Below are 15,098 nucleotides of genomic sequence, written 5' to 3'. Positions count from 1 at the left end.
CCTTAAACCCCCCACGTCGGATAACCAGTATTGAATTATAATTCGCTTCCTCTAAAAACCTGGCGACACCCCTGCAGTGGGTCTCTCAGATCTGCTCCCAGCTGTTGCCTCCCTCTTGCCCTGTGCGCTGGGGTCACTGGGTGCCCACAGTCCCCCTCGCAGGCGGTTGGGGCGACATCTTCCTTCCGCACTCGGGGAAACACCAGTAGCTCCGGGAATTTCCCTGGCCAGAGCCTTTCCCGCCAACCATGCATAAAAGGGGCTTGTAGATGCCGGAGAGCCACAGAGCCAGGACAGCAGCCCCTCGCCGCCAGCTCTTGCACTCCAGGCTCCGCCGCGATCTTCCAGCTAGTCCCATGGCCCGCACAGCACCCGCCGTCCCCAGCGCTCCGCGGCTGGTCTGGGTGGCGCTGCCATTGCTGCTACTGGTGGCCTCCGGCCGGCGCGCAGCAGGTGAGACCCGCGCTCTGGGATCCCCGGGACGGGACCGGGCTTGGGGGTACGGGGTGGGGACGCCTGAGATGGGGACAGCCCCGCTCACCCGGTCTCTTCTCAACTCAGGGGCGCCCGTGGTCACTGAACTGCGCTGCCAGTGTTTGCAGACGGTGCAAGGAATTCACCTGAAGAACATTCAAAGCGTGAAGGTGACGCCTTCGGGACCTCACTGCGCCCAGATCGAAGTCTTGTAAGTCCCATCCCGGGCCGCGGATTCTGCTTCTGCTGCAACCTGGCTCCCCTGCCCCACCTCTCGCCTCACTAGGATCCTTCCTTCTCTCTGCAGAGCCACTCTCAAGAACGGACAGGAAGCTTGTCTCAACCCTGAAGCCCCCGTGGTTAAGAAAATCATCCATAAGATGCTGAACAAGTGAGTTATGGTTTCTGTTTACACGTGTGGATGGAGTCATTGTATCAAGAAAACGCAGGGGTGGCTGACCAACTAGAAATTGTGGCTGCTTTTTTTAACAATTTAGCCATTAAGATAATTAATGTGCTCTGGGGCCCGAAATTTATTTTCAGCATTCTGTGTCCCCACCTGGACCCTATCTTCATTCCAGTGAGTGTAGGTAATGACTGGCTTCTTTAAAACTCTGATCAATGTTGGTCAGTTATGCTAAAGAGCTTTCCACTTGATAAAAAAATACATTTTCCCCTAGTCCATTCTGGGCTTCAGATCTGGTATTTTGTAGCATGAGGCCCTATGTTAGTGGTGAAAAGATTTTACAGTAATACTGCAGAGTGAAATCTGGGTTCCTCCAATACCTATTAACCTTGTGCCTCAGAATAATTTCATTTTATCTGAAACTTAGTAAAATAAGGGAAATAATAGGTATTTCATGAGCTGTGTGAGGACCAGTGTGACAGCAATAGGTTCTGACTGTGAGTAGAACATACCTGTAATAGAGTAGAGACCACAGAACCCTCCTCACCCCCAGTCCTAAGTGAGAACACCCACCACTCTAGAGGTCTCTGCTACCAGCTCTGACATCACAGTCCTCTTGGGACCAGGCTGGAGAAACTGGATTCAGAAACCTCTGGCTTCTAGGGGACAGAATGCTGCCCAGTTACCTTTCCTGAGCAACCACTTAAGGACAACAATTTTCTCATTCCAGTGGCAATTCCAGCTGACTGGGAAAAGGAGGCAGTTCCTTGCTGATCGTTCCTGAGACAGGACCTGACTTCATATGAAAAGGAGATGAAAAGAGAGCTCCTGAGGCCACCCAGAGTGACCTTAGTGTGCTTAAGCATGTCTTCTGAGAGTTCTTCTGTTTATTTGTTCTCAAAGGTTCGAGTTTAATATTTTATTTATAAAATAATTAAGGGTATGATTAAATCTACTTGCACATAACCATTATATTTATTGTTTATTTTATATCAAGCCCAGATTAATTCAATACTGATTCTTATTTAAGCTGGCATCTGAAAGGATCCAAGCAAGCAGAAAGTGAGATCAGTGTCAGTGTAGGAGAATGTGCATACACATCTATTTTTGTGACTCTTTAAAAGAATGTTAGTTGTTATTTATTGAAATGGCTTTCCAGTACGTGGTCAACATTTCTCATGTTGAAACTTTATGAACTACAATGTTCTAAATATCCCTTGGACATTTTATGTCTTTCTTATGTAAGGCATCACGCCTTATTTATTGTTAATAATGCAATGTTACTATGTCTTAGAACAAAGAGGTTTAAATATTGATGTTTTTACAAAGAACATGAAAATAAAGGATTTAAAAATAAAGAATGTTTATTTCCTGGGGGTGGGGAGGGCTATCTTTACTGGATTATCTAATGATTTACATCAGTGTTTCTCAACTTTTTCTTCCTAGGGACTCAATTTGCTTCACAGATAAATCATGAGTCATGCCTAATTTCATCTGGTGTGATAGATCTCACTTCCCTTGGCTCTCATCTATTTAAGAATGTGCTTCTCCAAACTTGTAGGCTACTTTTGATGTGAGAGTCATTAATGTGGACAGATGGATGAATAGTTATGGATGGGTATAGACATAGATATTCTTTAATGAAGTTGACAATGAAATGGTCGTGAAGTTGACTTTTTTTTATTCTTCAAAACTATTTGTGTCATCAGTAGAAGCAGAAAAAGTGAGTGGCTGAGTACTTTACCTGCAAAAAAGATCTAACTGCGACTCAGGTTCCACTCTCTAACTCTCACATATGTAGGAAATTACCATCAATTTAATGTTCTTCCAATTCTTTATACCAATTACATGAAACGTGGCTTTAACATCAGCTCCCACCCTTCCTAGTGAAGTTTATGTGGAATCTGTTACAATGTTTATCCTGGGAAAACCTTTGGATAGCTTGGTATTCAATGCTGCTGAAGGATGACAGCAGCAATCCAGGTTTCCAAGAGACAAAAATGCCATGTCTAAAGAGAAAGTGTCTCAATAATCTTAAAAAAAAAAAAAAATCTGTGTCTGAAAGAAAAGAATTTTCTTTACCTGTGTGAGGTATGTGTTTATCTCCAATTTAGGACTAATTCAGTAGATCCTGAACTTAGGTAAACACTTTCAGCAGAGGCAAGAAGGCTGGGCTCAAAGCCTGAACACTTGAGATCAAGTTCTGGTTTGGCCCAAGTAGCTGGGTAAATAAAGGCCCCAAGTAGCAGAAACGATCTCTATGTGAGTTTTTTTTCCCCCCCATATTTAAAAAGTTAAAAATTTTCTCTTAATAAGTTCCAGCTATTAATTATGAATGTGATAAAAAGGAATAAAATTTTTAAACTGCACAGAAAGAAATAAATGCAAACCATTCTAGAAACTCCATAAATGCTAGCATTCACTCCCTAACCCTGAGTTACAGGACATGGGAAAATGTTTACAAGTAGGACCCCAAGGGCTCACTAAAGCCACACCTTGCACCTAGGGTCAGACCATATCTTCAGCATTGCCTAGAGCTTGCTGTTCTGACTGCTGTGTTCCTGTCAATATGGAACACGGAACACAAGAAGGACGAAAGAGATGCTTTTATTCATGTAGTGGTTAAAGACAGGTTTCAGAAGATCAGATAGACTTTAGGGTAAATTCTAACTATATCACTGAGATCTGGATCAAGTTTTGTGATTTCACTCAACTTTATTTCCCCTTTTATAAATGAAGATAATAACAGAGTGCACCTTGTGAAGTGTTTCAGGGAGTAAACTTTATTGATAACAACAAAAATCTGCTTCTTGACCTAGGTACCCAGGACAATGTCATGGACATGTCTCAGTTTTAGATCAAAATGGGATGTAAATTGCAGTTTCCATGCCAAATCACCCTATACCTTCAAAGTGCAAGGCAGTTTCTTATGGGGAGTGTTATGGCAGGAAGTGGGACACAAGAGGGTGTGAGGTGGTAGTCCAGGGTGAAGGAAGTAGGAAAAGAATATTATGTAACATATCTTCACTTCTTGAGGCCATCCACAGAAAACAGCAAGGACCAAAGTGGCTGAGGTTTTCTGAGAAATGCTACCAAAAGAGACAGAGAAGAAGAGGAAGGAAATAGAACTGAAGCTATCTGTCAATGCAAGTCCTTCTTTGTGAGTTCTCCTGAGACGTCTTCTCAGGACTTCCAAAAGTAACTGAAGAGACATTGGGGGATGGTGGAGGTAGCAGATCCCCATTAGCACAAGGAGGGTCATCCAGAAAAAGGCATGACAGTGTTTCTTGTCTCTGGATACTTATACAAATAATCAGGAAAAAGTCCAGTCCCACGTTCATCCTTGATGCCCCGGTCCACATGGCCTCCATTCACCAAGGAGATCAGCAGTCACAGTGTGCAATGGCTTCTCAGCTTGAGCTCCCTGTTCTTCAATTTCTCTTCCTGAGGGCTTTGTGTGGGAAGGGGACTTGGCAGAGTCAGCGCGATTCCCATTCCAGAAGGCCTGTGAATTAATGCCTTCAGAGGAAAATCCTTGTGGAAGGGCAGAACTTAGTAGATGAAGAGTCTATTTTCCCAGTTCCTTGATAGGACAATGCTAGAAATTTCTTTCTTTTATATCTCTATATGTATGTATATGTGTGTGTTATTTTTTAAATAGATAAATTTTATTTTATCCTAAATGATTTATTTTAAAATAAAGTTAAATATAGTTTAAAAAAATAAAATACATAAAATTTCTTCTCTCTTCATTTTTTTCACCTAAACACCTAAGTGTATTTAATAGCTATTTAAAAATCCTTAGCCACTAATGCTATAATTTTGTCATTTCTGATTCTGTTTATACTGACTGATTCCTGCACTTCCCCTATGGCTCAGGCTGTTCTACATCTTAGCATGTGTAATAATTTTTTATTGGATACAAGAAATTTTTTATTACCATATATTAACTTGTGCATACTAATGGGGTTCAATATATTTCCATACGTGCATGCAAGGTACATTGATCAAATCCAGCTGCTCTTTTTCCACTCACCGCACCCCCAGAACACTTCCTAATACCTAATAATCACTATTCTGTTTTCAGATTAACTCTCTTTCTAAGTTTTCACATACGAGAGACTATTTAGTACTAGTCATTCTGGGTCTTGCTTATTTCACTTGACATAATGTCCTCCAGTTCCATCCATTTTCTTGCAAAAGACAGGATTTCATTCTTTATGCCTGAATAATACTCCATTTTGTGTATATACTACACTTTTTTTATATCCGTTCATTTGTTGATGGGCACCTAGACTGATTTCTTCCATACCTTAGCTATTGTGAAGAGTGTTGCAATTAACATGGGTATGCAGGTATCTCTTTTATTTCCTTAAGATTAAGATATATATCCAGGTATGGGATGGCTGGATCATATGGCAGTTTTCAGTTTTTTGAGAAATCTCTATACAGTTTTTCACAGTGGCTATACTAGTTTACATTCTCAACAACAACTTTTAAGTTCCTTTTTTCTCTACATTCTCACCAGCATGTGTTATTTCATTAATTTTTTGGTAATAGTCATTCTAACTGGAGTGAGATGGTATCTTATTGTAGTTTTGACTTGCATTTTCCCGATGGCTAATGAGAGTGCGCATTTTTTCATCTATTGGTTGGTCATTTGTATTTCTTCTTTTGAGAAGTGTCCATTCAGATCATTTACCTATTTTGAAACTGGAATACCTATTTTTATTAGGTTCTTTGAATTCTTAGTATATTCTAGATATTAACCCACTGTCAAATGAAAATTTGGTAAGTTTCTTTCTATAAGTTGTCTCTTCACTGTTAATTGCTTCCTTTGTTGTGCAAGAGATTTTTAGTTTGATCCAATCCTAGGTGTCAATTTTTTTTTTTACTGTACTTTTTTTTACTGTACTTTTATTGTCTATTGAGAAAATCATTGCTATACCAATGTCTCAAAGTGTTTCCCCTCTGTTTTCTTCTAGAAGTTTCAGATTTTCAGGTCTTATATTTAGGTCTTTGATCCACATTGACTTGATTTTTGAACAAGATGGGGGACAGTGGTCAAATCTCAGTGTTTTGCATGTGCTTATCCAGTATTCCTAGCACCATTAGTGGAAGAGCTGTTCTTCCATTCATGGTTTTGGTGTCTGTGTCAAGAATTGATTGGTTGTAGATGTGGGTTTATGTGAAATCTCTATTTTGTTTCATTGGTCTGAGTCTGTTTTTAAGCCAAAATCATGCTGTTTGGGTTACTATGGCTCTGTAGCATTTTCTTGAAGTCAGGTATTCTGATGCCTCCAACTTTATTCCTATGCTTGAGATTGCTTTGACTATTCAGTCATTTTGCTTCCATGTGCATTTAAGTATTGTTTTTCTCATTCTGTGAAGGATGTCGTTGAAATTGGAATGAAGCTGTAGACTACTTTTTGTAGTATGGGTATTTTAACAATATTAAGCCTTACAATCCATGAATCTTAATTGTCTTTCCAATTATTTGTGTCTTCTCCAATTTCTTTCATCACTGTTTTGTAATAGTCATTGTAGAAGTCTTTCCTAGGTTGCCTTTCTTCCTCTTCTTTTGCTGTTGTGAATGAGCTTACTTTCATAATTTTTTTCTTGTCAAATTCCTTATTGGTATATTAGAAAGTCAACTGGTTTCTGCATGTTTATTTTGTCTGTTACTACTTTACTGAATTCCTCAGTCCTCAGTCTTTTGGTTGAGTCTTTAGGTTTTTCTATGTATGGAATCTTATCACCTGCAAACAGGGACAGTGTGCTTCTTCCCTTCCTATTTATATGCCATTTATTTCTTTCTCTTGTCTAATTGCTTTGGCTGAAACTTCTAGTACTACAGCAAATAAGAGCAGTGAGAGTGAACAATATTGTTTTGTTCCTGTTGCTTTCAACAATCATCTGAAAAAGAAGCTAAATAGTTTGGAGAGGAAAAAGTAAATTAAATAAAAAAGAAATTGATCTCTTGGCAGTCAGGCAGGAGTTTGGTTCAAAATCTGAGATTGTAAAAAAAAAAATGTAATATCATTCTGCTCATTTTATAGATAGCATGGGAGATGCTCAGAGACTACTAAGGAATTACCAAACATCAGAGAACTATTCAGAATTCAACTTTATGATATTTAGTACAAGACTATCTTCACTAAAATAGATTATTCTCAAGGTTGCCAAAGAAGAAGTGTGTTCAGTCGCTTTAGGTTAGTTGCTAGGTTACTCTATGAACTATCCTTTCTTTCCCCCAAACAGTGGCTTGAAACAATCGCCATTTTTTTTTTTTTTTCCTGACTTAGGATCATCAATTTGAGATAGGTAATGCAACAATCTGGACTGGACCAAGCTGGATGGTTTTTCTAATGGGATCATCCAGGGTCATTCACATGGCTATGGTCACTTGCTCTCTTTGCTGACCTGAGGCATTGCCTCATTCCCATGTCTAGTCGTTGGTGTTCTCCAACAGTTGGAACTCCTGTTTCTAGCAGATGGACTTTGTTCTCTTCAAATTTATATGCTAATGCCCAAAGCCCCAGTATTTCACTTTAAAGTGTTAATCAGATTAAAGTAAGGTCATTAGGATGGGCCCTAATTCAATGAGACTGGTGCCCTAATAAAAAGGGGAATTTGGGGATAGATACACATAGGAAGAATACCATGTAAACATGAAGACAACCACCTGCATGCCAAGTAGAGATGCCTGTGACAACTCTCCCTCCCAGTCTAAAAAGAACCTTGATATTGGATTTTCAGTTCCCAAAACTGTAAAACAAAAATCATCTGTCATTTAAGCCATCCAGTCTGTGACTATGGTAGCGTATGGTAGCCCTAAGAAAATATGAATATTTTGCTCTCTCATTTATTAATGCCAAAACATGCAATCAGTATGAGATAATTAAGGTCACTTGAAAACTGCTTAAGTAAATAAATAAATAAATAAATTTCACTCTTAATGCAGCCTCAAGCTCACGGAAACTGCCACCTTCAAACAAGTAAATTGTAGCTTTCTTTTATTCATTAAGACAAAGTTCATTATAGTCTGGCCTCCATTTTCGCTGTAGTTTTTGCTGTAGGTATTGTTTTGGCTTCATAAATTTCACTATAATCTCAAGGGGGATTATGCAAATAATTACAAATGCCAAAAGAAAATATTTGCTGAGGAATAGTATCTTAAGTCCCTTCTTTGTGCAAACGTGGCATTTGGAAAGATTCATAAAAGTTCTCATAACTCTATTCATCAGCTGCAATTGGCATTGAACTTTTCACATTATGCAGTCTCACCCTCAGGAAATAATAGATTCCTTTCTCTATTCAGAAAGTTCATCTCATCCTGTCCCTAACCCTTTAATTTAAACAATGCATGAAAAAACAAACCCAGTTTCCTTATTGGCTTGTGAATGGCAAGCATTCCACTTAGACATTGTGCCTTTCATTCTCCAATCAGGAGAGAGAATAGAAGAAGAGAAACAGAAAATTCTCAGTGTTTCAGTAAGCATATAAAGGTGGACTGAGTATTGCTTCCACCTCCCAGACAAGCATCAAGATCAAGGGCAGACATGACTGCTGAGAGCTCACCAACACTCCTGCTGGCTGTCCTTGTCCTGGGCATCTTTGGTAAGTCATCTATGATGATTTTCTTTTCATTTTGGTTACTGAAAACAATTCAGAAGAGATTACAGATCTAATGAGCTTATATTGGGTTTTAAACAAAACATAGAAACTAAAAATAAAGCTTAAGTAGGCATAAATTTAGATTGCAAAGTGTCAAAAATTTCTTATTGATTTAAATAAAAAATTTGCTTAACTCCCTAGAAATATCTAGTTGTAAGTCTATGCTTTTCTTTTTAGACATAATAGCAGAAGCATTACTGCAAATAGGTTTAGGATATTTGCTGTAACAATGGTATGCAGATAGAAATGCTACCCTCAGTTGATAAAATTCACATACAATCTTTATGTTTAGAACCTTTCGTAGAAGAAAATCAGGTAATTTTACCATTAAATGTGTTATCTTATTGACTATACATACTTTAAAGCAATGAACTAATGGTCTAGTGTATCTATCAATTTCTCAAGTATAGTAGATGCTCAGTAAGTGATCACTAAGTGATCACTAAACATAATAATATCCAATGATTAGGTTTGTGATTGTCTCCCTAAATATTTATCAGTACTGAATTTGTGCATCCAATTGATATCCTACTGTACTGATTTCAAATTAAAAAAGAAAGAACTTAGGATCAAAGCAGTATGAGTTTTCACTGTTTTTTTTTTTTCTATTTTTTTTCTCACACAGGTGATCACTGTAAGGCTCAAGAGTTACGATGTCAGTGTATTCAGATGCATTCTGATTTTATTTCTCCCCAATTCATTGAAACATTACAGTTGATACCTGAGGGTGTTCAGTGCAGCAGAAAAGAAGTCATGTAAGTAGTGAGGATGTGGGGGAGTATGGAAGCTCCGCCATTGGTGTTTTCAAAGAGGGCATTTCCTTATAAAATGTGCTACATTGAGAGTAGAGGGGACCAGGGTCCTGGGTTATTATTCCTTCACAGATTGGAGATAATTGTCTAGTATTTATGGTCTCATTCCTGAAAATATCATGTACCCTTTCCAGAAAATAAATGAAGGAGGAATCTCAAAAGGGAACACAGGGGTGTAAATTCTTCTAAAGGGACTTAGCTTTGAAATCAATGAATAAGTATAATATGCAAAGATACACAGCCATGAATAAGGATAAAAGGGAAGTTAATTCATCATCAAGAAATCTATTATACACTTGGATATTCAAGTAAGTTCAATATGGTTTAATGGCCTTGCTGATAACCTTTCTGGGGCATCAGCAGACAAACACAGAGATTGTAGGGAATAAGTTTGCATTTTCTTAAAACTTCTTTAAGATTATGAAGTATATTTGCATACAATTCAATCATTCATTGCTGGGTCAACAATTACCACAATTTTGTGTGGAATAGATGTATTTATCATCTCACAGTAGGTTGGGAGATGGGGTGGGCTGGGTTCTCTGCTTGGAGTTTCATAAAGCTAACACCAAGGTGTCAGCGGGACTGAAGTCTCATATGGAGGCTCCAGGGAAGAGACCACTTCCCGCTTCAGTGGGAATTGAATTCAATTTTTTGAAGTTGTAGGACTGAGGTCCACATATTATTGCTGGTTGTTCATCTGTGGTCACTCTTAACTTCTGAAGGCTGCTCTCAGGTCCGTCACATGTTTCCTTTCACATAAGCAGTGAAAATGTGCCTCATATTGTATCTCTTCCAATCACTCCAATTTCCTCTTCTGCTACCGGCCAGAGAAAATTCACTGCATTTAGGGCTCATGCCATTATTTTAGGTTTACTAGAATGACAATTCTTTGGATTAATTTAATGAGATAATTAGAAACCTTAATTACATCTGCAAATCCTTTTTTCCATGTAACATAATCATGAGCGTAGTGTCTCATGATATTCTCGTACCTGGGCTTATGGATGGGAAGCTTAGTGGGCCTTCTTAGGATTCTGCCTGCTACAAATATAAATGAACCTATGAATCCATTCAAATGTGTACCATTTGAAGAGCAGTTGTAAATAAAATCTCACTCATTTGCTATCCAGGCTGAAATCTAGAACATAATAGTATATCAGAAACCTCCTTGTGTGAACTTCCTGTTATGAGTTGAATTGTGTTTCCCTTTCCAATAACCAGGCTGAAACTCTAATCCCCAGAGTCTCAGAATGTGAGTGTATGTCGACATAAATTCTTTATAGAAGTAGTCATGTTAAAGCAAGGTTATTAGGGTGAGATCTAACCCAATATGACTGATGTCCTTATAAAAAGATAAATCAGGACACAGACAACACATGGGCCATATGAAGACACAGTGAGAACATGGTCATCTACAAGCCAAAGAGAGAGACTTAAGGAGAAATCAAACCTGCCAGAACCTTGATTATGGGCTTTCAGTCTTCAGAATTGTGAGAATCAGATATTTGTTTTTTTTTTTACAAATTTCTGTTGTTTAAGCCACCTATTCTGTGGCATCATATGACAGTCACAACAAACCAATATCTTCCCCAAATCATATACCTATTCCCCTTCCAAGAATTAACCACTATTTTGAATTGTGTCACTTCTTGCTTTTATTTAGAGTTTTACCACCTAGGTATGAAACATCCAACAATTATTATTTATTTTGCCTGTTTGGAACTTCAGATCAATGAAATCATGATGAATATATTCTGTAACTTGCTTCTATCATTTAACTTCATATTTTGCAATTCATTTATTTTAATGTGTTTATCTATAATTTATTCAATATAAGTGATAGTATTCCATTATAGAAATATTAAATAAATAAGTACAAAGTGTATTTATCTAATATGCTTGTGGCACACATTTGGGTTCTTTCCAGATTTTTGCTATTATAAACATTCTTTATGTTTCCTGGTTCATGGATATGAAAGCTTCTGTAGAAACATGGATAGCAAACATCATTTTCCAATTTTTCATTCATATTTTCATTCTTTCTATAGTGTCTTCAGTGAATATAATTTTGCATTTTTACTATACTTGAGCTCAGCAATACACTCTCTTCTGGTTAGCATTTTTTAATGACATATTTCAGAAAATACTTCATGGAGTTCACAAAAATATTCCTCTACATTATCTCCTGAAATATTTTAGTGTTTTCCTTTGTGTTCAAGACTTGAATTCACCTTCAATTTATTTTTGTTTATATGATGTGAGTAAATTATCCAATTTTATTTTGCTTTTTTCATATGAATCATAAATTAATGCAGTGGTATTTATTGAGATTTCATCATTTCCCCACTGATCTGCAATGCTACTTCTACCATAAATTGAATCCCCTTTAAGTAGAAGATGGTTCTGACCCCTCTGTTCTGTCTCACTGATCAGTTTGTCTAGACCTTGGTGCAGTCTTCATTGTTAACATTTTATAATAATTGTCATCTGGAATGGACAATTTATCTTTTTCTCCAAGAGTGGCTTCTCATTAGACTTCTTTTATATAAATATTTAGAAGCAACTTGAAAATTACACTAAATTAAATTATAATTTGAATGGAGTTTATTCAAAACTATAGATTCAGAATTATTGATATCTTTATGGTACTAAAATTTCCATTTCAAGAAAATGAACCTGCTCCCAGTTTATTGAGGACTTCTTTACTGTTCTTAATTTTCCTCATAGAGGCCTACCATATCTTTTTTTTTAATTAAAAATCTTGTTTCTAGATACTTTATATTACTTGGTCCTATTATAACTGTCATCTTAATAAAATTTCACATTCCGGCTGTTAGTGTTTAGACATTTGAATTGATTTTTTTAATCATCAACATTGTACTTGGTTATATCATCTGGTAATAATGGCAGTTTAGTTTCCTCTTTTGAAAATCCTGGGATGTTTATTTATCTTTCTTGCTTTCCTCAGATGGTTGTGCTAAAAGCAGGAACCTTAGGTTTGTTCCTGCATTTAAAGTAATATTTTCAATTTTTACCATTTTGCATGATGTGTAAGAGTTATTCCATGCTTTGGTAATTTTCTAAGGATTTACTATTATCATTATATTTCACAATTGTATATTAAGTCATGCTATTTTATTTAACATTGGAATGTACACCCTTGGCTCAGAGTATGGTAAGATGATACAGTCCTTATATAAAAATCTTTAAATGGGTACTGGAGATACTGGTGGAGCTTTGTGGTTCTTGTAGTACAACTGAAAACCACAGAATTAATTTAAATAAGAAATTTATGCTTTCCCTGTTCAATTTTAAAAAGGCCTTAATGAGGTCCTGTTGAAATCACAGAGATACAGAAGAAAGAGTATAGAATAACTGGTTGACAACTGTCAGCCTGGAAGATATTATACTAAAGTAGATTTCTACGAGACTAGCACTATACCTGATACATTTAAGCTAAAAAAATGTTGTGGATTGGTTGACACCACAAAAAAACTCTAAAACAGATGTTATTTTATTTTATTTATTTATTTTTTTGCGATGCTGGGGATTTGAACCCAGGGTCTTGTGCTTGCCAGGAAAGCACTCTACCAACTGAGCTATATCCCCAGCCCTAAAACAGATATTATTCTTTATTTTAAAAAATTAGTAATGCACATTGATATGACTAAAAGTTGTATTCTATTAATAGGATTAAGGTAGTTTGAGAAATCTATGTGTTCATTTTAAGTATATGCATTTCATGTTGCAGAAATTATAATTAATATACTTAACACATTATTATATCAAGTATAGTTGTTGTTTAACCAAAATACTTTTTTATTTTCAGAGTCACACTGAAAAATGGGCAATTAGTTTGTTTGGATCCTGAGGCCAAATGGGTGAAGAGTCTTCTTGAAAAGGTACAAATAAGGCCAAGAGTGCACACATTCACATTCTCTCATTTTTATTTTAATTATAGATATGTTTAGAAATATATACATATTGTTATATATTAGAAGAAAGCTACAACAAGATTAGAATAAGTCAATTTCAGAGACACCAAAAGAATAATCAGTCCCCAGACTAGTAGCATTCACATTACCAAAAAACTTGTCGGGAAAATTCTCAGGCCTCACCTCATAACCTACTGAATCAAAAACTCTGAGGGGGAACCCAAAAATCTATGTTTTAACAAGGCTTCCAGGTGTTTCTGATGTACTCTCAAGGTTGAGAACCCCTAGTCCACATCTTCTATTTAATATGATATCCAAAGTTACCCATTATAAATAACCTTATTGAACATGAAAGTGACATAAGATTGATAGCATCTACCTGTCTTACACAGATCAATTAGGTAGGTTATTGGCCGATTTGCTGAAAGAAATTTTAAGAAGAAGAACTGCTTACCCTTTAGAAAAACACGACCATTTATTTCTCTACAACATTTCTACAACTTAAGCACCAAATAGAATTTGCAAATTGGTGGATGGAGAAGGGATAAGGAGCACAGGCAGGTGATAATAGGTGTGTTTTACATTAATGTCTTAAACAATATAGCAAAACAATACCTAGATGTTTCAAGTCATAGCTGTAGATATGAGTGAAGGGTTGACCAATTAGAAAACAAGTTCTGGGTTTTTTTTTTTTTTTTTTTTTTTAGAAAATGAAGAGGATTTGAGGCCTATGATTCACCCTTGGGTGACCTTGGTGGTAGAGTAGTGTAACATGGTGAGAAGAGCTGTGGTTTAGACCCAGATCTATCAACTATGTTATGTCATTCTGGATAATTCACTTAGCACTAGCCACTCACAAGCTTTCACTTGTTCTTACATTGGTCTATCATGGGAGAAGAAGAGATAATAATACGTGTAAAATATTTAATTATGGTATTATTAATTTTCAACTGACCAACGAAATGTGCTTCATCATTCTTTTGCTTAGCCTTTTTTTAAAAAACAGAAATCTTTCTTAAAAGGGACCACGTGTGGGTCATCCCGTGTGTTCACATGCTACTCTCTTCTGTCGTAGGTCCACTAATTGATGTCACATAAGAAACACCACATCCAATGATTAATAGGAGTCCTTTGCATCATCATGAGCTTGTACATACTCCCGAAGGTTCTCTGGAGGTGGTGCTACCTTTATGCCAATTAAAGACTGGAATATGCTGCTTTATCTACTTTTTCTGGGGACCTAAACATTGTTTTCAGGCATCTGACTGCCTGCTTGTAAGAGGAGTCTTAGGAAGTACAGTGATGACACTTCCAACATATAGGAAAGATAAGTCCCAGATCTGATGTAGTAGGTGAAGAGTTTCCCTGTCAGACTCAGTATCTTTCTAGATCCCACTTCCTCCATTGCTGTCCCCTACTATCTTACCATCTATTTAATTTCCTAGTAAACTTAACATTTGAATGCTGTTTCCCTCCCACCTTTCTACTGCATACTTTGATATTACATTTAATGACATCATGTGATTTTTTTTTTTCTTCATGATTGCTTAACCTTTTGACTTCCAGTGGCCTTCACTTCAACCACATTGTAGGAACCCACAACATTGGGTTACAGTATAAAACAGAATTGCTTTATCGCCAGAGTCTAAAACCAAAACACTTCTTTTGGAGGAATTTGTGATTCATCATAAAATCTAAAATAAAAGTATATTTAAGACAAGATTGGAACATGATCAAATGTATAAGAGAATTATCTTAAATTTTAAAGATTTGCTTTTTTTAACTTTCAAA

The 15,098-nt window shown here is 36.8% G+C and overlaps 2 protein-coding genes across 2 annotated transcripts; both read left to right on the top strand.

Annotated features, from left to right (window-relative positions):
* The first annotated feature begins 216 nt into the window (after positions 1-216).
* Positions 217-4,521, top strand: LOC124994608 (growth-regulated protein homolog gamma-like). The gene is made up of 4 exons (XM_047566721.1): positions 217-453; positions 562-685; positions 782-865; positions 1,611-4,521. The coding sequence occupies exons 1-4, from the start codon at positions 270-272 to the stop codon at positions 1,624-1,626; spliced, it is 408 nt and encodes a 135-aa protein (XP_047422677.1). The 5' UTR covers positions 217-269; the 3' UTR covers positions 1,627-4,521.
* Positions 4,522-8,430: 3,909 nt separating this feature from the next.
* On the top strand, positions 8,431-14,517 carry LOC124994380 (C-X-C motif chemokine 15-like). Its single transcript, XM_047566176.1, has 4 exons — positions 8,431-8,500; positions 9,183-9,312; positions 13,202-13,274; positions 14,383-14,517. The coding sequence occupies exons 1-4, from the start codon at positions 8,443-8,445 to the stop codon at positions 14,389-14,391; spliced, it is 270 nt and encodes an 89-aa protein (XP_047422132.1). The 5' UTR covers positions 8,431-8,442; the 3' UTR covers positions 14,392-14,517.
* The last annotated feature ends 581 nt before the right edge of the window (positions 14,518-15,098 follow it).

This window comes from Sciurus carolinensis, chromosome 10 (assembly GCF_902686445.1).
Source record: "Sciurus carolinensis chromosome 10, mSciCar1.2, whole genome shotgun sequence".
NCBI lineage: Eukaryota > Metazoa > Chordata > Mammalia > Rodentia > Sciuridae > Sciurus > Sciurus carolinensis.
This window is presented reverse-complemented; position numbering and strand designations above follow the sequence as displayed.

Excerpts from the sequence above, each read along its gene's own strand:
- LOC124994608 (XM_047566721.1), top strand. The coding sequence starts at position 270 with ATGCCGGAGAGCCACAGAGCCAGGACAGCAGCCCCTCGCCGCCAGCTC. Across the intron at positions 454-561 it reads CTCCGGCCGGCGCGCAGCAG|GGGCGCCCGTGGTCACTGAA; the intron begins GTGAGACCCGCG and ends TTCTCAACTCAG. Across the intron at positions 686-781 it reads TGCGCCCAGATCGAAGTCTT|AGCCACTCTCAAGAACGGAC; the intron begins GTAAGTCCCATC and ends TTCTCTCTGCAG.
- LOC124994380 (XM_047566176.1), top strand. The coding sequence starts at position 8,443 with ATGACTGCTGAGAGCTCACCAACACTCCTGCTGGCTGTCCTTGTCCTG. Across the intron at positions 8,501-9,182 it reads CCTTGTCCTGGGCATCTTTG|GTGATCACTGTAAGGCTCAA; the intron begins GTAAGTCATCTA and ends TTTCTCACACAG. Across the intron at positions 9,313-13,201 it reads TGCAGCAGAAAAGAAGTCAT|AGTCACACTGAAAAATGGGC; the intron begins GTAAGTAGTGAG and ends TTTTATTTTCAG.